The 24,093-nt window shown below is 47.9% G+C and overlaps 1 protein-coding gene across 7 annotated transcripts in view; it reads right to left on the bottom strand.

The window, feature by feature from the left end:
• The window catches only part of GRM7 (glutamate metabotropic receptor 7), a 794,973-nt gene that overhangs the window by 12,587 nt on the left and 758,293 nt on the right, over positions 1 to 24,093 (bottom strand). For 2 of the 7 annotated variants that reach the window (XM_075998548.1, XM_075998549.1), the window contains exon 10: positions 9,277 to 23,710. In XM_075998548.1, the coding sequence (XP_075854663.1) occupies positions 23,640 to 23,710 (71 nt within the window). In that variant the 3' untranslated portion in view covers positions 9,277 to 23,639. Of the gene's footprint in view, positions 1 to 9,276; positions 23,711 to 24,093 lie in introns of those variants that run through there. The other 5 variants (XR_001153148.2, XR_012915318.1, XR_001153146.2 and 2 more) reach the window with 5 other exon arrangements.

The raw sequence follows: 24,093 nt of genomic DNA, 5'->3' as shown, positions 1-24,093 counted from the left end.
CAATATGAAAGTCTTGTCCCCGAGTTTCATTTTCCTGGGTTAAACTCCAGGCGTTCTGGATGGCACCAGTCTGTAGAGGGCTTTGTTTTCCATCCCAGCTGCTTTCGCTGGCAACACACTCACTGAAATAGGATTATAAAAAGCAATAACAGAGAAGGGACATGCCTGTTTAGCTGAGATTGGTTTTACCTTCCAATGTGCAGACAGCAGGGTCTCCTTCTATGTATTTCCAGGAAACAAGAGACAGTGTGGAGGGTTTATGGACATGCCCTTCTTTTTGTCCAAATCAATTTCTGTTAGAAGGTGTGCTGCTATTCCCCAGGGACCAGGCAATGGGTGGGTAGGGCGGTGGCCCCAAGAAAACTCAAGCCTTTGCTGAGGAAACAACATCCTTAGCCCTTCCTACTGACGGCAGCCAAAGAACAAACTCTATTTTATACCTTTCTTTCTTCCATAGTTTTTATAAATTTTATACTTTCCCCCCCCAGACAGAGTCTCACTTTGTTGCCCAGGCTAGAGTGAGTGCCGTGGCGTCAGCCTCGCTCACAGCAACCTCAAACTCCTGGGCTCAAGTGATCCTCCTGCCTCAGCCTCCTGAGTAGCTGGGATGACAGGCATGCACCACCATGCCCAGCTAATTTTTTCTATATATTTTTAGTTGGCCAATTAATTTCTTTCTATTTGTAGTAGAGACGGGGGTCTCGCTCTTGCACAGGCTGGTCAAACTCCTGACCTTGAGCGATCTGCCCGCTTCGGCCTCCCACAGTGCTAGGATGACAGGCGTGAGCCGCCCCACCCGGACAATTTTTATGGTATGAACGTGCATTATTCCAAGCACTTTATTGGGCACTCACCTCGGAACTGCCCTGATAGCTGGGTGTGATTTTGCCTGTTCCCTACAGGTTAGGGAAATCATTTAAGGCTACGGCAGAAAGCAGAGCTAGAGCCTGAATTTACACTTGTCTCTGCCCCAGAGCTCTAAACCAGGTGTCCTCAAACTACAGCCCGCGGGCCACATGCAGCCCGCCCAGGACATTTATCCGGCCCGCCGGGTGTTTTTGCCACCGCTGCCTGTCCTGCTTAGCAGCCGACGCGTCCCGGGCCCGCAGTGTGTACCCTCCAACGGTCTGAGGGACGGTGAACTGGCCCCCTGTTTAAAACTTTGAGGACCCCTGTTCTAAACTTTTACTGCTCCCTGGAATTCTAGGGGCCCATGCTGTGAGTTGAGTTGTACCTCCTGTACGATCTGCTGGAGTTCCCACCCTTGGTGTCTGTGAATTTGACCCTGTCTGCAAATGAGCCCTCTGCAGGTAGAACCGAGGTCAGGCGAGGTCACGCTGGCTGAGGGGTGCCCTTAGCTAGCGACTGGTGCTTCTATAAGAAGAGGGAATTTAGACCCGGCAGACACAGAGGGAGAGGGTGGTCACAGGGGAAGACGGAGGCAGAGATCAGAATGACGCAGCCACGAGCCAAGAGTCACCTGAGGCGACCGGGAGCGGAAAGAAGCAAGGGAGGACTGTCCCCTGGAGAGCTCCGGGGTGGGGGGCTTGGCTCTGCTGCTGTCCCCCTTGATTTCAGATGCCAGCCTCCAGAACTAGGTCTGGTGTATGGTGCTTTCTTAAAGACGCACGGAAACGAATACAGTCCTGGGTCGCACACGTAGAACTTTGTCAGGAGGGCCGATCTCGTGTTGCATGTGTGAGAAGAGTAAAATTAAAAAAAGCAAATACTTCACTAGGGCTGATACTAAGCAAAAGGGCCATGGGACCCGCTGTCACTCAAGAAAGAGAGCGAGGGAAGGAAAGAAGAGCAGAGCGAAGGGGAGAGGGCGGGTCCTGCAAAGACAGAGAGAGGGAGAGGCAGGCGGACAGACTGCGAGTCCGACCCGCTGAGGCCGTCTTCCGAACACGCTAGGCCTTTGTGCTGAGTTCAGCCTGGTTCGGGCCACGAGTTCAGGACTCCGGCACAATCCTGGGCTTCCCCCAGGCCACCAGTGCAGCCCGCGAGTGGCAAACAGGTCTTAGGTGGTATTTCATGCAATGCACACACACTATGAGAAAGATGTGCTTTGCTTTCATTTCTTTCTTTCTTTCTTTTTTTTTTTTTTTGAGACAGAGTCTCACCCTGTCGCCCCGGCTAGAGTGAGTGTCGTGGTGTCAGCCTCGCTCACAGCAACCTCAGACTCCTGGGCTCAAGCGATCCTCCTGCCTCAGCCTCCCGAGTAGCTGGGACTACAGGCATGCACCACCATGCTGGATAAATTTTTTTTTTCTATATACTTTTAGTTGTCCAGTTAATTTCTTTCTACTTTTTAGTAGAGACAGGGTCTTGCTCTTGCTCAGGCTGGTCTCGAACTCCTGACCTTGAGCGATCCTCCCCCCCCCCCCCGCCCCGTCTTGACCTCCCAGAGTGCTGGGATGACAGGTGTGAGCTGCCACACCCGGCCACTAAGGATGAGTTTAAATGACACACTGGGGCCATCCAGGAGCACACAGCACGGGAGGCCACAGCAAGCAGCCACGTGCAGTGGTTCTGCCTTGGCAGGGGGACGGGCAGGAAAGATGAAGGGAGCTGGGAGGTCTACGTGGCAGAGACAGCTCGCGTCAGAGTGGTTCCTGGACCACTCTGGGGACATCTGACCCGAGTGGCCGTGGAAATTTCCGGTGACCCTGCAGGACCCACCGTCTGGTGTTTCGTAAATAATATTTTCATTTTCCTCTACAATGGCTGGTTTCAATTATATATAAAAAAGATGCCCTACCAGCGACTGTGCCAACTGAACACGGCACTCAGGACTGCTGGGCCATCCTGTGGGCGCCATTTCAAGTGTCAGTCTCCATGGAAACGGCTCAGTTTCGCTGGACGGCCAAGCATGTGCGGCAGTCGCGCCAGACACGAGACCATCCCGCCCCTGGTTCCCTGGTGGCTTCTCTTCACTGGTGGGAGGGGGACCTTAGGAATCTGGCCCCTTAGCCGGCTCAGCAGGCAAGAAATGACAAACTAAGAAACTTGAGATGCGGGGAAGGTTAAAACACTGAAGTGTAGCCCGACTTCCTTCTCTGGCAATCTTAAAAAAAAAAAAAAGTGCATTCTTTTTCCTCCTAAGTTGGCCACAGGAAGTAGGATGTTTGAGGCCAGGAAGGGAGAAAGAAAGGGTAGAGAAATTCTTGGAAGACAATTTTCTGTCTAAGAGGTGCGAAAACTAGTCCCAGACTAGCCTCCCTTCATTTAAACTGCTTATGGTGAGGAAAACGCCCTATTTCTACGCGCCTGTACTCTCAACGCATTTCGGTTTTAACTTCATTTCTGCTGCTGGCCACATAGTCAATTTTAGATGGCGTCGGAGTATTTATGCATAAAGGATTTAACCCTGCCCCCAAAGAGGTCTGGCTCCCAGGAGGTGATCTTTGTTTCCTTGGGTGCCTCCTGCCAGCCGGATGTCACAGTGAGACTTGGGGTGGGAGGGTGGCCATGCACAAAAGGCCCACAACATAAATATAAATTCAACTGTTATATATATTTCTGAAGGCTTGTAAAAAAATACTTTGAAACTTTTTATCATCTATTCACACAGAGTTTTTCCATTTATGTTTGCCATAAAGAATCTGAAGAGATGATCATCAAAAAAAAAAAAAAAATCAGTCTTGACCAGGAATTGTTTTTATAGCCATTTTCTGCCTATAAGTTGGTGTAAAATATCTATTTATGAAGGTGGTGAGCCTGAGACGTCATTAAAATTTTTGAAGATGTGAGGCTTTTGAAGTGCAACGCAGATTAAATATCTGATCTCTTCTCCAAAACCTTTGAACTTGGTATTGTACGTCTTAACTGCATGTGTTTTTTTTTTTCCTGTGAGCCTTACATAGATTCCCCAAAACCTCTCCAGCTCCCTCCGTAGGGTGACCAATGTCATCATGGTTTCCCCACCTAAGACGTGAGGAAGAGCTGTTGGCAGATCGGGGAGAGCGTGACCACCCGTGACAGTCTCTCTGTGCCACCTGCCGGTCAGCGTGACCCAGCAGGGATGGTGAAGTCCCTGGGCTTGGCTGGGAGGAACGAGGGCTACTTATTTGTAGACAAGGGAACATAAAAGGACATTTTAGTTTTCTTTTCTTTTCTTTTTTTTTTTTTGACACGCAGTTTCATTCTGTCGCCCGGGCTAGAGTGCCATGGCGTCAGCCTAGCTCACAGCAACCTCAAACTCCTGAGGCTCAAACAATCCTCCTGCCTCAGCCTCCCGAGTAGCTGGGACTACAGGCATGCACCACCATGCCCGGCTAATTTTTTCTATATATTTTAGTTGACCAATTAATTTCTTTCTATTTTTAGTAGACACGGGGTCTCGCTCTTGCTCAGGTTGGTCTCGACCTCCTGACCTCAAGCGATCCGCCCACCTCGGCCTCCCAGAGTGCTAGCATTACAGGCGTGAGCCACCGTGCCTGGCTGACATTTCAGTTTTCTTAACCACAGCTTATCTGTAATCATTTCTGAAAGTGAGTTCTCTATGTGGCCTCAAGACCCAGAACTCAGTGACGATTTTATAAGAAGCCACGTTACCTTGGTCAATTACGAAACCTCTCTAAGGCTCCATTTCCGCAGGGTCAGATGTGGGTGGACTGTAACATCCACCTCAGGGTCACTGGGGAACATAGATAAGTCGTCTTTGTAAAACACTAGGTACGGCGCCTGCACCCAACAAGCATCTGGAGATGGAAAAGACCGGCCCAGAGGGTAGTGAGGTCCCCATCGCTTTAGGTATTCAAGCATATTGTGGAAGATCACATTGTAGGGATGGCATGGTGACAATGAAATCCATAATTACGTGACGCTAAGATCCCTTTTATCACTGAGACTCCCAGACCGCAAGTAGCAGAGCCAGTCCTAGAAATCTTTCGACCGACTCCCCAGAGAATCCCTGGGTAAAGACCTTTCCTTCTTAGGAAGGAACCTCCAATAGCATCAGATTCACCTGCGGACCTTGTTTAAGGCTCAGAGGAATGGACCCCAACGCCAGGGTTTCCCATTCAGCAGGTCCGGGGTGAGACTCGGGAATTTCCCTTCTTAGTGCGTGTCCAGGCACTGCTGAGCCTCTGGCCCGGGGATCAGAGCCGAGAGTCTGCATCACAGCAGCAGCGCTCGGCTCGGGGCCCTTAGAGTCGCTGGGGGAGGTGTTTTACCTACAGCTGTCTAGACCCTTGACCTGGACCAGTCACACAGGATCCCGCGTGGCCCTGCCATGTTGAAAGGTGTCCAGGTGATTGAAGTGGGCAGTTAGTGCCGAGACCCACGGATGAAGGACATGCGTGTTTCTGCTGGTGACCGTCTTGCCGATTGGTCAATGTTGGACTCATTTTTACATTTTTTTTTTTTTTTTTGAGACAGTTTCTCACTCTGTTGCCCGGGCTAGAGTGAGTGCCATGGCGTCAGCCTCGCTCACAGCAACCTCAGACTCCTGGGCCCAAGCTATCCTCCTGCCTCAGCCTCCCGAGTAGCTGGGACTACAGGCATGTGCCACCATGCCCAGCTAATTTTTTCTATAATATTAGTTGGCCAATTAATTTCTTTCTGTTTATAGTAGAGACGGGGTCTCTCTCTTGCTCAGGCTGGTTTTGAACTCCTGGCCTCAAGCGATCCGCCCACCTCGGCCTCCCAGAGTGCCCAGATGACAGGCATGAGCCACCATGCCCGGCCATTTTTGCATTTTTTTTATTACTATCTTCTGCAGTTCTTGGTATTTTTTTTTTTAAATATGTCACAGTGACCTTTGAAAAACAAAAGATTTTTTTTGTTTTGTTTTGTTTTTTGTACTTGAGATGGTTCCAACAATGATAAGTTGCATTTCCCTTCTCCTCCTAATGACTCAGGAGCTGACTCGCTGTTAGCAGTTGGTTGGAAATCTGTAGTCTGTAATTATGATCGCTTGTAATTGGGGATTGAATATTTTATTATGTATGCTCCCAGTACTTTAGGTGTTTTAAACTGTCACGCTCAGAAGGATAACTTAAACGTCTCGCAAGTAAAAAATCATCACTTGTCACGTCTCTTATGTTTTCTGTTGAGACAGACAGGAACCTCTTCAGATGACAATAGCCAATTGAATTATACCCGATGTTCACATTTAATATTTAGCTTAGTTACACAGTAACTGTGAGGTCAGATTAAAGTGCTTGTGTCTAGTGGACTCGCATTTTCCTTAGGGTTAGGTTTTAAGTCACCGTGCATGGCAAAATGTGGGCATAGTCAAAATGTCTCTTTAGCATCCCTGATGCCCAGTTACCCAGAGTGTAGACCCGAGACTGCCAGCTCGGCTACCTCCCAGGGGACTGGGAGTGCAGAGTCTCAGCCACCTGCTGAACCCACGCCTGTACATCCTTAGGTGATGGTATGGACACTAAAATGTGAGAAATACTGCCTTAAATTATTCACGAGTCGCTAAGGCCTAGGACTTTAGCCGCTGGAGAGTCTACAGGTACCGCGTTTCCCCGAAAACAAGCCCTGCCCGTAAAACAAGCCCCGGCAGGATGTCTGAGCACGTGCGCCATAGAAGCCCCACCCCGAAAATCAGCCCTAGTGCCGGGCGTGGCTGCGCAGCGTCTGCACAACCCGTGCGTGTCGTCGCGGAGCGGGAAAGAACGCGAGCAGCCCTTCTCCTCCGCCCCATCGTGACAGCCACTAGCCCAGAGGTGACCGGAAAGGTGTGGGCAGCCCCACCAACAAGGCTGGCTCCCCGTCAGGTCCCGGCCATCCTGTGCGCGCTGCAAGCTGAGGCTTCGAGGGGAAAATGACACATGCCCTGACAGTAAGCCCTAGGGTGTCGTCTTGAGGAAAAATACATAGAAGACCCTGTCTTATTTTCGGGGAAACACGGTATTGACTTGGTTTCTCTTTGCATTTTTGCTGAGTGGAGTGGCGTGGAGTCCTGGCTCTAGGTTGAATGAGGGAAAGCAGGAAGAAAACAGATTTCTTCCTTCTCTCCCTCCCCTCTCCCTCCCCTTTTCTTCTATAGAATCATGTGGATCAATTGATGTTAGCTGAAATGGCATACATGGCAACTCCCCTGTATTTTATATGCTAGTGGAAGTTTTAAAAAAAGGAAAAGCACTGTCCATCTACCAAGGACTATGCTGGGGTATAAAGGTACAATGACAAGGAGAAAAGAAAAAACACAACATTCCCACTGTCATGGATCTCAGCATCTGCCTAGCTGAAGGTGGGCAGGGGTGGGCAGCAGGCCTGCAGGGTGTGCAGAGCACTGTGTTCCGTGCAGCTCAGCTTGCAGTTTCCAAGTGACTGCGGCTGAAGCACGCCTCTGTCTGCCGGGCATCCCTGTGAACCCACCAGCCGCTCTTTCATTTAGGCCGAGCGGGAGTTTTTGGAGTGATGCTCCTGCCACCGGTTCGATCGCACTCCTGCCCCAGCTCTTACTGAGGCCGGGGCGGACGGCACGAAACATAAAGGCAACCGCGTGGTATCTTCCGTGCGTCCTTCCAGAACCTTCCAGAACGAAAGGCTTCAGGGACAGATACGGGCGGCTCGCCAACCCGAGCGGCCCCCAGTGCTGTGCCCAAGCCGCTCGCACCTGTTGGTGCCAGCTCCACAGCTGACATTGGCGGTCCCCAAATATTCTAGACACTCTCATGCTTCTGTTCCCTGGGCGTGAAAAGGGAGGGAGGGAGGCCTTCATTCTCACTGCCCTCGTGGGGTTTTACGGTCACACTTCCTGGATGCTTGCTTTCCGCCTGGGCGACAACTATCCTGAAGAAGAAAGACCGCTCCCTTCTGGAGGGCAGGAGGGGTCCCTGATCCTGTGATCCGAGCCTCTCCCTCGCCTCGTGCGACCGTTTGCATGCACGCCAGCTGCCTGCTGGCCTCAAGATGCCACGAGACGCTGCTCAGCGCCCCTTTTTCCCCAACACCGCGTGGTTTGACACCTGCAAGTGCCTGTCATGGGCGTGGAAAGTGCGCTTCCTGGTTGGCTGCTGTCCTCCTGCCGTGGCTGTCGTGTGATGGTTTGTCATGTTGAATCAGGAATTACAACTCGCTTCCGAATAAAAGGCACGAGCACATACTATAGGATATTTACGACTAAATCTGTTTACTATTTATGAAGACTCTCAACGCTTAGCAATCTCCCTCAAAGACAGACTGTCAAGGCTGAGAAAACCCCAGCTGTCTGAAATCTCACGTCCTCGGCTCTGAATGTCTGATCTCAACAGAAGCGCCTGATCTGAGTATCATTTTTAAGGCAAAGCTGTCGAAGGCGATTTCCCTGGTATGCACGTCTCCGCCACGATGCTAGCTGAGGGCTCGGCGTCGTGTTCCCGGGGGAACCTCTGATGTCGAGACGCCCGGATCCTGCAATTCTAGCCTCTGCAGCCCCCCTGGCTGGAGTGCAGACCACAGGGCAAGAGGCCGGGGTTTGGGGGGGGGTTTCTGTCTTGAGTCTGGTAAGAGTCACAAAATCTCAATCTGCCTTCAGTAAGAGCAGGTCCCTGTTTCCTTATCTGAACAGAGGAAGTCTTTCAGATGTTGCAAGACAGGGCTGACCTCCCAGAATTCCTGAATGATCCGCTTACATACTGGTTGGGAAGGGGTACCGACGGTGAAGGTCAGTCTCGCACGAGATCACGCCTGGGACCTCAGCTTGTGCCATCTCGCCCGATCGCGAGATAACTTACGTGCAGAGGGTATCAGTCCCCGAGTTGACAGTTGAGGTGGCGTGGGGGCCGGTGCTTGTTTCAGAGTTACGCCGCCCATGTCTGACCCCGGGGCCCACAGCTTCCATCCTGGACGGGTGCTCTACTCAAAGATGAGTTGCTTGCTTCTGCTGGGATTAGATCACTCTTCTTAGGGATCAAATTGTTCTGGGCTGGGCGCGGTGGCTCACGCCTGTCATCCTGGCACTCTGGGAGGCCGAGGCGGGAGGATCGCTCAAGGCCAGGAGCTCGAAACCAGCCTGAGCAAGAGGGAGACCCTGTCTCTACTATAAATAGAAATAAATTAATTGGCCAAGTAAAAATATGTAGAAAAAATCAGCCGGGCATGGTGGCGCATGCTTGCAGTCCCAGCTACTCGGGAGGCTGAGGCAGGAGGATCGCTTGAGCCCAGGAGTTGGAGGTTGCTGTGAGCTAGGCTGACGCCACAGCACTCTCTAGCCTGGGCAACAGAGTGAGACTCTGTCTCAAAAAAAAAAAAAAAAAAAAAAAGGGAGAGATCCATCTTTGAAACTGTAAGGTTGATCAGAGGCTTGAACTTGTAGTATATTCAAAACCGTTGTGGTGGTCTTATAATAAAGAAGACCAAGAACACGTTTCTTACTGACCCTTCCCAGTGATGCGGTAAACAACTCGTTAGCACCAGAAAAGAACCAAAGTTGATTTTTGAAAATGGATTGAATTGGTGGTCAGTGCTGTCAACCCACCGCCAGGAACAGAGCTCACATGAGCTCAGTTTCAACCACAAAACTGCAAATTTAAAAAAATCTTAAAAAAACAGATTTTGTTTTATAAAAGTAGCGTGTTTTTATAGAAGGTTAAAGGTACATAGATTTGTTTTTTCCCTGTGTATAAGAGAGTAGTAGCTCTAAACACACAGGCTCCTTTGGTTTAAATTTTTGTTTATAGAGAGACTTGGGGGGAGAGGGCTTGTAAGAATACTTTCCCACTGTTACCAAAGCGTCCAGTGAATATTTCTGCAGACATGGCGTGTCTCGAGTTCACACGGCCGTGTCCACACGTGCACGGTGGCCTGGGATCTGAGGCTCTCAGAGCTGCTTCGGAAATCAGGGGGGTCAGTTCTTCTCCTAGATCTAGCAAGCTTCTTCCCTGAAACCATACTTTTGAGTTCTCTGAGCTTTCAGGTCTGGGCCGCGACCGCACCCCGGGGAAACCGAGGGAGGTGGGTGCTGGACTCGTGCGTCACCCTTTGTCCCATCTGCGTCGGAGGATTTTGCACGCAGACTCCACGAAGTCTGAGCATCCTCCTGTTCCTAAGCTGAGAACTCGGCGGTGAGCCTGGTCCCCCAGGAGACCTCGCGCCTGTGCTTTCCTGCAAGCCTTTCCTGCTGCTGCGCGCTGAGCCCCCGGGCCACTTTCCTCCCTGCGGGCACGTCCACAGCCTTCGGAATAGAACTGGGGACTACTTACAGTTCTAACATGCGTGTTCCTGCCTTTCTCCAGGCTTGTACATCACACACCGTGTCTCCCCTAAAACAAGACAGGGTCTTCTATTTATTTTCCCTCAAGAAGACACCCTAGGGCTTATTTTCAGGGCATGTGTTATTTTTTTAAGTACGGTACAACAACCTACATTGATTCAAATAGAGTGAAGTCCTCTTCTTCTGGAACATCATCCTCACTCTCCAGACCCCGAATCCCATCCTGAATGTCTTGCGACTCTGTTTCCTTTAGCACCACCGGCCCCGATCTCTCCTGTGGAGCACTAGAGCTGTCACGGGGCGGATGAGAAGGGCTGCTCGTGTTCTTTCCCGCTCCGCGACGACACGCACGGGTTGTGCAGACGCTGCGCAGCCACGCCCGGCACTAGGGCTGATTTTCGGGTAGGGCTTCTGTTGTGCACGTGCTCAGACATCCTGCTAGGGCTTATTTCCTGGGTAGGGCTTATTTTCGGGGAAACACGGTAGTAGGCACTTTTCTCTTTCTTTGCTAACTGGATGTAACCATTTTAATAAGCCCCCAAGGCTACCTCTTTGAGAGTAAGAAGCCTGGTTTTACGTCGGACACGTTCAGTGCCTTTATAACCGCTGCAGTAATTTGGGACCTCTCAGACAGTTGGCAGTGGGAGGCGAGAGCTGAACAGAGGTGCAAGGCGAGAAATACTGTTTCCTCCCACCAGACCCAGCCTGTCACCCCCAGCCCTGCCCGCCTTCTGGCCTTGGGGAGACGCACCGCGTGGACTGCTGTCTAGAGTCAACGCTGCAGCCTCCTTCCTTCCATGGCCCTCTGTCTTGACTCTCCATTCTGGCTCGAACTAAACAAGTGACAAGCGGTTACGCCTTGCTGATGATCATCGACGAGCAGTAGAAAACAAAATATATTTTTGCACTGCTGTACTGTAAATCTGAATCTCTGTAATGAAAGATTTTTGTTGTTGTTCTCTCCTTGGCTTGCAATTAACTTGTCAGTTCAAAGATACTGTAGCTCTTTAATGAAGAGATGCTGGGATATAAAGGGATGAGAATGAGTTCTAAAAGTACCTTTGTCACTGATAGATTGGATGGGTTTTTTTTTTTTTTTTTCCTTTTTTGAGACAGAGTCTCATTCTGTTGCCCAGTGAGTGCCGTGGTGTCAGCCTCGCTCACAGCAACCTCAGACTCCTGGGCTCAAGCGATCCTCCTGCCTCAGCCTCCCGAGTAGCTGGGACTACAGGCATGCGCCACCATGCCCGGCTCATTTTTTTTTTCTCTATATTTTTAGTTGGCCAATTAATTTCTTTCTATTTCTAGTAGAGACGGGGTCTTGCTCTTGCTCAGGCTGGTTTTGAACTCCTGACCTTGAGTGATCCTCCTGCCTCGACCTCCTAGAGTGCTAGGATTATAGGCGTGAGCCACCACACCCGGCCTTGGACGGTTTTCTTAACCTCTCTGAGCCTTACTTTGTACTCCTGTGAATGAGGATAATTCCACCTACTGCAGTGAGATGCCCCGGAGGTGAAATGAGATAGTGAAACTGCAAGCATGCAACAAAACAGTGCAACGTTTTTATAAGGGCAGGTCGATTGCCACAGTTAATTGATGATGCTATAATTCTTAAAAATTGGGTAGATTTTTCTTTTAATCTCTTTTGTGCTTCTGAACATAAATTCATGGATACTGTTTTAGTGACAAGGTTTAGGGGTCAACATCATCAGCTGTGTTTTTTTCTTTCCCTTGACAAAAGCGTATAGCTTATATGCAAATTTGCAGAAAGACAGACCTAGTTCTTCCTTGCCCTGGACCTTACCTGCCAGTTCGCAGCCTGAGTCCTGTCTGGAACGAGCAGCTGAGATGCTCGTTAGCTGCTGTGTCCTTATCCAGTCTGGCGGAGCTAGCCTCGGATGGACTCTCTGACGTTGGCTCTGGCTCTTGGCTTTCCATGTTGGTTTCACGGTAAAAGTTCTCCCGAGAAGCTGATAGGTGTGACTCCTCTAGCTGGCGTATAACATCACTTAACTCGGGCGTACTTAAACTTTGTAAACGGGGCAGTCCACTGTCCCTCAGACCGTTGGAGAGTGCGCACTGTGGGCCCGGGAGGGGTCGGCTGCTAAGCAGGACAGGCAGCGGCGGCAAAAACATCCAGCGCCGGATAAATGTCCTAGGCGGGCGGCATGTGGCCCTCGGGCCGTAGTTGGAGGACGGCTGAACTGATAACGACTCCCATAAAACTGCTCGTTGAGAACCACAGCGAGCGTCACCCTTTGCCTCTATCTTCCCGCGCTCAGATTCACAAAACAGCTGCCAGACAATGACCCCAGGGGCCAGCCGCGCACGGCTTAAATAAGTCATGCCAACTCGGCTCCTCGGGGAAAAGGACCAGGAATTTGCTAGCCAACACCAAGTCCCCAAGTCCCCAATCACAGATGACAAGTGTCTGGACATGCCCTGTGTGAGTTTGGGCGAAGGCAAACTGTTCACCTCCACGGACTTTTAATTTGACTTTCTTGCTGGTGAGGACAAACGGCACGGCAGTGAGCTCGGTCCCTTGCTCCCGTTTGGGTGGCGATTAAGGAGACTGTCCCGCCCTAGCGACAGGATCCTCCTGTAGTGACCCTCCCGCGTGCTGACTGCAAGCAAACTTGCCGCTTCTCAGGAACTATGGTCACCTGCACCATCAGGAAATACAGATCATTCACTGTAAACAGGGTATGGAAGGAATTGGGAGAAGCTTCTCAATCGAGAGAAAAATCACTTCTGCTAAACAGCTTATTTTTGTGAGTTTCCAGTATTTATTGTGCACTCCACGATGTAAACCACTTTTTTGCTAGGAGCTACAAAAGGAAAACGGGTCCCCACGCTGCGGGAGAGAGCCCGTGGACTGTTCTCGTAAGCAGTGAAGACTGCTAAGAACAAAAGGTATCTCTACTGTAAAGGGGGTTCTCATATATATATATATATATTTTTTTTTTTTTTTAACTTCCTCTAAGCCATGACTCAGGGCTGTTTAATACAAATTTTTGTGAAAATGGGAGTGTCCCGTATCTTCGCTGAACAATACGGCAGCCACCAGCTACCTGTGGCTAGTGCAACTGAGGAACAAGGATGTATAATTTTATTTAATTCTGATTAATTTAAATGCAAATAGTCCTGTGTAGCTGGTGGCTATCGTACAGACTGGCAGCTCTAGCTTGGTGAGTGACAGTCACAAGTGTGTCTTCACAACAACAAACAAGGCTAACAAAAAATTATTTAGCATTATCTTATATGCCAAACACTGTGTTGAGTGTTTCACATGTACTGACTCACTTAATCTTAATAACAAACCCATGACGTAGTTACTAGCATTATGCCCATTTTGCAGATGAGAAAACTAACAGGGAATAAGCAACATGCCCACATCACAGTCTGGAATGTCACAAAGTTGGATTTAGCACCCAGATGTGCAGATTTCAGCATCTTTGGTCTTCACCTGGGCACTCGGCTGCCTCTCCCGTAAAGATCATGGCTAATTCATTAACAGTGATAGTTATTGAAAAATAACTTGATCTTTTTTACTACCCGATTGGGCAGAAAAGCATGGAAAGAGTAAACGGAGATTGATTGATTTTTTTTTTTTTTTTTTATTCTTTTTTTGAGACAGGGTCTTGCTTTGCCACCCAGGCTGGAATGCAGTGGTGCAATCACAGCTCACTGCAGCCTCCACTTCCTGGGTTCAAGCGATCCTCCTGCTTTAGCCTCCCGAGTAACTGAGACTACAGCAGCATGTAACCATGCCTGGCTATTTTTTTTATTATTATTTTTGTAGAAGCAAGGTTGGCAGGTTATGTGGGCCAGGCTGGTCTTAAACTCTTGAGCTCAAGGGATTCACCTGCCTCGGCCTCCCCGAGCCTCAAAGTGCTGCCATTGCCGGCGTGAGCCACCTCACAACCTGCCAAAACTCAAAATTGGTCATCTTCCTGAGGACTTCAGGGTTCAACAAATGCAAAGTCATTCTACTGAGTACCTTGAAATGATTGGATAAGACGTGTCAACTCGCTTTGCCTACAGAAGACCATGACCTGCAGTCCACAGAGTGCAGAAATAGAGAGAGGAATACTGACCCAGCTTCTTACGGGGTATGATCATGGAGATCCAGCTCCAGACAAAGCCGGTGCTGTGGTTTTCTGCTCCAGGACTAGAGCTCGGCAATTAGCTCCAGCTTTATTTAGTTTGCAGCACCAGGGAACAGTCTCCAGACAGAAGACCTTGAACTAGCTGCTCTCACTGCCTGCAAGACAGCTAGCCATGACTTCCTGGGGGAGTGCTGCATGCCACTTGCGCGGCAAACCCAAATAGCTTTTCAAAAATCAGTCACTTTAGCATCCTGGAAAACATGGTCCTGTGTCAGCGATCATAGCCACGTCAGTGCTAGATTGCATGTGTTAATTATCAAGCAGAATTCTTGTTTGTTTGTTTGTTTGTTTGTTTTAAAAGAAAGTTTCCCAAACCTGGACATACATCAGAATCACTGTTTGGATGCTTGTTAAATGTGGGTGTAGGTGGTGACCTTTTGCTGAACACCAGGTTAGAGGAATAAACGATTTAAGTTAGGTGGAAGTATAAAACGAAAACGTATTTTGGAAGATTTCTTCTTGGCAAATTTCCTGCCCTACGTAGGATTTTTAAAATTGGTCCTTGGTGTTTCCTTCAATGTCCGAGTAATGACAGGTGGTAGTAATAGTTCAGTGCAAACGTTACCCCGATGGTGAACGTGTTCAATGTGTCTATGCCTCCAGTCAGGAGAGCTGAGTGTGTCGCGAAATTAAGTGGAAGCTGAGCGTGTTTGAATGTGCTTTTCCCAGGTAGCTCCTTTGACAGCGCAGTGAGATTTTGGCTTTAAGGCACTACGGTTCCCAAAATAATCAATACTAAATAGGTTGAAGATAAGACAAGAGGGTTATTGACATTTCAATCTGAAAATCCTGCAGGGTTTTTTTTTTTTTTTAAGACAACAGTCAGATGCAGGTGGATTGCTTGACACTCTCAGCCTTTATTGTGCGTGGCACAGGAAGAGAATGGGCACAAGAGATCAAAGAGGAGAGTATCACATGGGAATCGCCAACATTCTTTCCTAGAGGAAAAAGAAACAGAAAACCCAGTTAGCGTCCGGCGACAGCAATGCTGATGGTTAACGGCTGAGTGGCGCCTGCCAACCCTGCTCTAAAGAGCGTTCGAGTCTCGTGTGTTCTCACAACGGCCACCTGGGGTTCTGTTTTTACGGATGAGAAAACTGAGGCACGGAGAGACCATCTTTTCAGAAGGGTTACTAGCACTCCCCTGCCTGGCAGAAATGATCAAATTTCGCATGCGGGCCCCCTGTTCCGTCTCCTTTTCCTGCAAACGGGATGGGGTCAGGGACCTACACTCACCCCCCCCCCCTTCCTGCTGACTTGGCCCAGAACAGACCGAGAATCCGGCACCGGGAAGAGACTGGATTTCTCTGCCTTAGGCCACAGCCGATCTCAACAGATCAGGGCAGGGGGTCTCTCCTTCATTTGGTGGCAACGATGATGTCTCTCCTAAGGGAAGTTTCCTAGGTGAGACTCTCATCCGCCCTGGCATCTCCAGCGTCGTTTTCCCAATTATTGCGGAGTGTCAGGAGGACCTTGCTGGTATGTGGCGAGGACCTCCCCGACTACGCTCGCAACAAACTGGACAGAGTCTCTTTCGTTCCTTAACCCCACCGGTGCTCTGGGGAGCAGAGCCTCAAGGATACCTGCCTGCGACAGCTGCTTGACCAGGTGCCAGCCTCGGGGGTCAGCCGCAGTTGCACTTTCTTCACCTGAATGGAAACAACAGCTCAAGTCTCAGTCTGCACTTTGGCAAACCACAGGAAATTAAATGCAAATGAAATTTGCAAACATGACAAAAGTTGGGGGGGGGAGAGGAATTACCGTTCCTAGCACAAAAATCTGGCTTTTCTTCTTCTTCTTCTTTTTTTTTTTTTATGCTAACCCTGGGGAGGGCAGCTTCATCAAATTTTCGCCTAACGCTGAGGACCCTGGTGGTCCGTTTCTTTGTAGAGCTCCGCTAGGGCCAAAGCAGAGGGTGAGAAAGCTGCAGTGGGAATGGGCTTTGCACGGTTCAGGGCCGGGGCTTGCCGCTTTTTAGGCCGGCCTCCTCTCTTCTGAGCCTCATGGCCTCTGCTCACGCGCCAAAGTCAATCACCTTAGCAGAGGCGGAGTCTGCCTGTAACCATCAGTACATGAAGACTGGTGGCTGGGCCCGGCGGCTCACGCCTGTCATCCTAGCACTCTGGGAGGCTGAAGCTGGAGGATCGCTCGAGGTCAGGAGTCCAAAACCAGCCTGAGCAAGAGCGAGAGCCTATCTCTACTATAAATAGAAAGAAAATAATTGGCCAACTAATACATATAGAAAAACTCAGCCGGGCATGGTGGCGCATGCCTGTAGTCCCAGCTACATTGGAGGCTGAGGCAGGAGGATCACTTGAGCCCAGAAGTTGGAGGTTGCTGTGAGCTAGGCTGACGCCACTGCACTCACTCTAGCCTGGGCAACAGAGTGAGACTCTGTCTCAAAAAAAAAAAAAAAAAAAGAAGACTCGTGATTTTAACTCTGAGCCGGCTGCACTCAGTTCAAAATGACAAGTAGACACCCTACATATATTTGCCCATGGGCTCGCTGTCAGTCAATTGCTAAGGAGTAAACACCGTGCTCTTTGAAACAGGAACTCTATGCATAGTCTTTAATTCTTCAGACCACCATCAGAATCCAAGAGGAAGCAAAACTACACCAAGTGGCCTTATAATTTGTAATACCATAAAGAAAAAAAAAAAAGAGGGTGCGTACCGTCCCACAGTGAGCCTGAAGTCAGATTATTTCCCCCCTGCCCCTAACCCCGTGGAAACGCTGGAGGGCCTGTCTAATCCTTAGGAAGTCGAGGCCTTCTAGAATCGAGTGACGAGAGCCATGAGCACAGATTAGCTGCACGATGTAGGCTGAAACGTTTTGTCCTTACGCCATCCCATTTCAGAGAAGTTCGTTAGAGAGGCCCCAGGCCATTACGACCAAGTGACAGGTGTGCCCTGTGCCACTCACTCATTGGTGTGTGTTTCTACAGAGTGACTTCCCTGCTCCAAGCCTCTACTTTCTCATCTGTGAAATGGGACAGTAAGACCTGCCTCCATGGATGGCAGAGCACTCAGTAAACTGCAGCCGTAGGGATTACTGATTGGAATTTTGGCCGTCGTCAGAATCAGAATTATAATTGCTTCAAAGGACCCTGTGATAGGCTCTTCGAAGATTCAGATGAATGAGCCTGGCCAGCCAGGGCAGGCCCGTATTTGATACTTTGAAGGCTGGTGTTCATTTATCACACATGGATCGAGGAAGATCTTGGAGAGTTTTTGCTAATTGATTCTGAGGCCTCAAAAAGAAACCAAATGTGTTTTCACAGGCTAAGATGAAGGGGTTCTGTTTCCCTCAGTCATCAGTCTGTATCATTCAAGATGTACCGCAGCTATCATTTGCACTCAAAATGGTCTTCGGCTTGCCAGCACGCCTGGAGCTGCCTGTGGCAGTCACTCGCACGGAGTGGTTCATACGGCAGGTGGCATGAGCCCGTGTCTCCCAGAGCAGCCTTGCCGAGTGACGGCTGTCTTTCTCTGTCAATTGCACCACGGCAAAAGACTCTTTAAGACCCATCGATAAAGACCATAGTGACTCGCCTCAAAAATACAGCTCATTTTATCCCTAGAGAAAAGGCTGCCCGACTTCACTGGAGTTCTAGATATCATGCCTTCAAACCCTGATACCATGTTTCTTCAAAAATAAGACAGAGTCTTATATTTATTTTTCCTCAAGAAGACACCCTAGGGCTTATTTTCAGGGGATGTTATTTTTTTTTTAAGTACAGCACAGCAATCTACACCTATTCAAATATAGCGAAGTTGTCTTCTTCTGGAACATCATCCTCACTCTCCAGACCCCGAATCCCATCCTGAATGTCTTGCGACTCTGTTTCCTTTAGAGCCACCGCCCCGATCTCTCCTGTGGAGCACTAGAGCTGTCACGGGCGGAGGAGAAGGGCTGCTCGTGTTCTTTCCCGCTCGGCGACGACACGCACGGGTTGTGCAGACGCTGCGCAGCCACGCCCGTCACTAGGGCTGATTTTTGGGGTGGGGCTTCTATTGCGCACGTGCTTAGACATCCTGCCAGGGCTTGTTTGATGGGTAGGTCTTATTTTCAGGGAAACACGGTAGTTTATAATGGACAAAAAAAAATGTAACCACAACCAAAGGGAGAAAGAAAAGCCAATTAACAAGAAACAGAGAGAGATGGGCAGAGACCAACAAGGTTACCTTACGTAGCCTGCCATATGCATTGACCTTACAAAGGAGGGCTTTCAGAATTCCATGCCACACCCAAGGCATCCCATGAAGATAAGCCCGTTTCCGTCTTCCACAAGAGGAAACTGAGGATCGGGTAGGACAGGACACACGGATTCATTAGGTGCTGAAGCTACGCTACCCCAATATCAGAACCGAGGGAGGAATGAATCCCAGGCCAGTTTTCCTGGTTCCTGGCCAGAGAAAAGGATAATAGCGCATGCAATGTCAGAACCAATACTTGGACCAACACTCACAGGAAGTGGGGTCGCTGATTCATGCCACATTCTTCTAAAAGCGTTGGGGTCAGCCCGCGCAGAGCAAGCATTGGAGGTGTTTTCTCAACCCTCCTCGGACAAGCTGAGGGTCCTCAGAGCTTACTCTGAAAGAGGGCAGAGAGAGAAAGGGAATTCAAAACTAATCTTCGGCTTGAAAAGGAAGAAATAATGAGAAAAGGCGTGTAGATCATAAAGAGAAATAATGATTACCTTTGATTCCTAGAGAAAGTTAATTGAAAATGTATCCAAGTTCCACTGTACAGCCAAAGGGGGCAAATATCTGCAAAGTTGAGATACGTCTTTAGGAGGCGGAAACAAGAGCCACCGTCGGGTGGATACTGAGAAGACGCTCGTTCACAGTGATGGGGGAGGGGAGGTTTCAGAGATTAACTGACTCTGCTTCAGGACACACACTTAAAAAAAAATACATACAAATGATACTTGGAAGCCTAAAAGACAAAAATCTGTCCTTCATGGCAGCCTCTAAGAAAATGAGCTCAATAATTAGAAAATCACCAATTTAAGATTATGTTTTTACCAAAATCAGAACTATTTAAACCAAGTGCTTAGGATCCATTTCCAAGGGAAACTTTCAAGTTTCTGTGCCCTTTGAAAGAAAAATAAATAGTATGGATATATGTAGTCCACAAAAGAAAAGAAACAGGCATAAACTTTGGTTTTATATGTGGGTGTAGTGTCTCAAAAGAGATGTCAATCACCCAAGTCTGGAGGTTGAGGTCAGTTTTAGGAGCTACACATGAACACTTTAACAAATTTCTTTAGAACCCGTGACATCAGGGTAAAAAAAAACTGTCTTTTCAGGGCAGTCTTTGCAAACTTAGAAACTTTATCTGAAAGTGTATAACTCTACCTCCTGAGGTTGGACACTGGCTAGTTTCTTATTATTCATAAATAATTATTCACTTATAAATGTTCACTGTACCTATCAGGTTCTAGGGTAAGACTAGGTGTCTTTGGCATGGGAGATGTAATGCTCTCCACATCCCACCCGTGTTTTCTGAGAGCCTAGTGTTTTCCAGCCCTGGGTCTAAAGGCACAGAGATAAAAGAGACCCAGCCCTCCACCCTCGGGCTGCTTCCTGCGCTTTGCCTCCTGAAGCTGTCTCCCACAAACCCAGTGCGCCAGCCTCGTAGCACCGCATCTGGTCCCAGAACATACCACGTCCTCCCGCGTACCGAGCGCTTTTTTTGCATACTTCTCCCTGCCTCCAGTGCTTTCCCTTGTGTGGCGGCCTGCAGTCCTTCATCTCTTAAGACCAGCTCACACGAGCCCTCCCGGGCAATGCTCTCCAAACGCAGCCTGAATCAAAACTGCTCACCTTGGCGTCTTCCATCCAATCTGTGCTCCCTGGAGCCATCATCCATGGTTGCCTCCCATTTCTAATCAGTTCAGGGCTGACCCAGAGCAGGGGCGCTCAGCAAACATGTCTTTGATCGACCCAACTTCAGAACAGTCTTACAGTTTCATACATCTCGACCCAGACCGGGCAGTTACATACAATACTTAAATGTAAAAACTTGACACAGTGTCCGTGATGCGTATGGAAGTTTCTAGAAATACTAGCCACGTGAGCTCTCATCCCGTTCTCTAAGTTGAACTCAAGTTGCAGAACACAGATGGCAAATATTTAACTGGGTTTTTGAAGTTAGGCTGGGATATCAAACCTTGATGGGAGATGCTTGATGAGAGAAGTGCTTCACAGAGCTCTTGGGCAGACAGAAATGCGCCAAAAAGATTTATAGCTACGTTCGTTCCAAGGCGGTTCAATGTCAAAGGTCAGATAACAAATAGTCTTGGCTAGGCTGTATGTATAGAGTGTTTCAAAGCGGATTTTAAAGCAGGATGTGGTTTGCGGTTAGAGCAGACATATCACACTGAATGTTAACAGACGGAGAGTCTGAACGCGATACAAAAACTTGCATTGCACTGTTGCAAAAAGCTACATTTCTAAATAATCCCATCATAGTGACTACAAGAAACAAGAGATTATTAATTTTTAAATACCACTTAATAAATGAGTGAGGTGTCAATAATAGCATGTTCATGAGAACGAAACCTTATAAAAACATGACTCGGGGCTTCTCTGTATCCATACTTGCAAGGCTTTTATAATTTCTTAACCAGAACACCAGCCTGCGGTATGAAAACTGACCTCCTAACAAATTGTGTTTCCTCACCTGGTGGTGAAGCAAGCGCGCTTCATTTTTCTTTTTGCTGAGTCACACTTTTAAATAAATGTCCGTTAGATTAGACAGCACTTTGCAGAATCTTAAAATGTATAAACATTCTGATAAAAGATGCAGGGATCATTGATTCTGCTGATATCTGGCCTGCGGTGTTTTTCACACGAGAATGCTTTTAAACACAAGTATTCTGGGGAAACTGTTTTCAAACCAGGTTAGGTTTCGTTCTGTCTGAATTTGAACCCCGGTTCCTTCAACTCCCTGCAAGCAATTGTTGGATTTGTCGTATGTTACTGTGCCTTTGTCGGGACGTGGTGGCTGGAACTGAGGTTTCAATAGCACGGTAGTACAAAAGTTAACCGTTTTCTCTTTACTATTATGCCTTCCTAAGCAATCACATAGCAGCGGATCTGAACAAACAACACTAAGCAGCCCTTTCACAGATCTCCCAAATTCGCCAGCCTCGCTGGAGACCTGCACCATGTGAATGACATGTTCTTTGAATGAACACAATTGAACCGACTTCCATTCCTGATCATTTATAAGTAGTTATGTAGGATGGCTATTTATTAGCTTTTAAAGCCTTATTTAAGTTGCTCAGAAAAGGAGACCCAATACAAATATTGTTTGCATGCAGAAGGCCATTACAGAAACAAAGATGGGAAGACACAGAACATGAATTGATAAAAGTCCCATGATATCGGCATAGGAAAAAAAAAAGACAAGTCCACATTATTAAGCAATATTTTCCCACCTCCCATATTAAGCCTTTACTGTTTGCTCTCTTGGAATTTGTCTACTCAAAATCTTTGAGGCAAGATAATTTTAGCAAAAAGTTTGAATTTTTTCCTAAACAGAACATCCTTCTGAAAGTACTTTTTAACTCTAAGATTGACTAAAAATATTTTCACATTTTCATTTGACTCCCTTTAAACCAAAAGGCATCAACTTAGAAAGGAGCAAAAGAGAATTTTTAATGGATTGAGATTAAATCTACCATTTTTTTTTTTACCCAGGGAAAATTCCTTCTCATTTATTCTCAGGCAGCCTCATGTAAAAAGATTATTAAAGTGATGAGCTGCAGTGTTTTGACAAGCACTTGTACTGCAAAAAACTTGAAGTCTCACTGGAATACAGTTATATATTCACTGGTAGAAAATAATGCCCTATTTAAAAAGTAGGACAGATCATGTTGATATGGGAAAGGGAAGTGACTGTGTGAACAATACATCCTAAATTAAAGACTGGGTTGCTGGCCTCCATCTGAAATCAACAGGAAATGTAATTACTCTTTGAAAGTACTCTTGTCTTGTCTTACAGTGCTAAATGGATAAATGAAAAGAGAGAGAGAGAGAGAGAACAAGATATTATTTGCATTCAGAATACCATTACCAAAACAAAGATGGGAAGAAACAGCAACGATCTGATGAGAGGTCCCATGATAGTGGCGGAGGGGAGAGAAAGACCAGCCCACGATATTAAGCAATACATTTCTCTTCCCATGGCATGAACTCACTGCTTAGTATCTTGGAATGTCCCCAGAGAGAGGTCTCTCTATTTTGTAAGCACAATAGGAGTTCAGCTTTTATTCAAAGCCACCACGTGACTGTAATGACTTTTTCCATGTTCTCTACTTTTCATTTTGCCACGGTTTAGAAAGCCTTAGCTCCAGCCCGCCGAGGATGCCGGCCAAAGCCAGCCTTGCGCTGCACTGTATCATAAATAGAATGTTGTGTAGGCCGAAGCAGGGACATGATAATATTCTTTCAGAGCATGTATTCTTTGGTGGGAGCTCAAAGTAACATATCAGCACCAAGATGTGGCTTGATTATTTGTAGGCCAGCCCGTTCATGTGGCCAGTCCACACAGCACACCATCCATCACTTTCCCTAAGCTGTTTGTGTGGATACCCTTGGTGTGTATTGGTATTTCCTGGGTTCAACTCAGGTTGAAACTCATCTTTAGATATTAGACCCTTTCTCTGCTTCCACGCAGTGACTGAAGTCAGTTCAGTGTTTCTCAATGTTCCCATCCTCACCAACACATCATCAAACCCAGGCGGTAAACTTTTGTCCTATTTATCTGTTGCGAAGAGGGGGAACCAAGTCAATCTTAGGTTTAAGATAAGGCCAATGATTTGTTTTTGAATGGATACATGTCTGGGAATGTGGACATTTCTTGGAACATGTTTCATAAAAATAAACCAGAACAAAACATTTTTACTAGGCTTGTAAAAAAACCCTCTTAAGTTTCCCACATGGCCTTCCAAAACCAGAGCGGGAAAACACACACTGAAAAAGAGTTCCTCACCAGTGGTAGGGTGACCAGCACCAATTCTCTGCAACATTGGCTGGTCGTTCAAGAGCGACAAGTGTGCACACGTGCACACGTTCATAAACATACACTCCAGAAAAGAATGTGACCCATGGCAGGTTCCCGGCACTAAGCTTATCAGATTAGTAGTTCATCTCTGAAAATGCATTTCTTCGTACAGATAGATTGATAGGTCATCAGTCATGCACAGTTTTCCTGGAAACATTTCCAACTCTCAGCGCAGACAAGAACACACAAACAAATAAGAATTAGATTGTTTTCTTACCTTTTAGAAAGCAGTCAAAAGCTATACTGTTGGTGGGATAGTGTACCAAGTAACAGACTTTTGTACACTCTTTCTTACTGGTGGTATACAGTCTACAGGAAAAGTAAATATATAGGTATGTATAAAATGTGCACACAATATTCCTTTTCATCATTATTATTGTTACTATTTTTTTTTCCTTTTGGAGAAAAGGCTGCTGCAGAGACCACAGACACTATGCCCGCCTTTGGTAGGCCAGTTCACCACAGTTCAGGTACCTCCCAACATGGGAGCCCTGGGGCCTCCTGGGTTGACGCAGTGAGTTGGGTTTTACCTGCGTTTGAGTTGGAGCACCTGAGGGAACCAGCCCCACGACCAGCTTGCCTATCGGGTCAGAACATTATTTCCTCCTGTGGCCATCCCTGCTTTCTCAGCCCAGTCCAGCCATGCTGACCAGCCGTGCGGTTAGTCCAGAGCGTGAAACAAGTACCGCGAT

The sequence above is a fragment of the Microcebus murinus genome, chromosome 28, assembly GCF_040939455.1.
Source record: "Microcebus murinus isolate Inina chromosome 28, M.murinus_Inina_mat1.0, whole genome shotgun sequence".
NCBI lineage: Eukaryota > Metazoa > Chordata > Mammalia > Primates > Cheirogaleidae > Microcebus > Microcebus murinus.
This window is presented reverse-complemented; position numbering and strand designations above follow the sequence as displayed.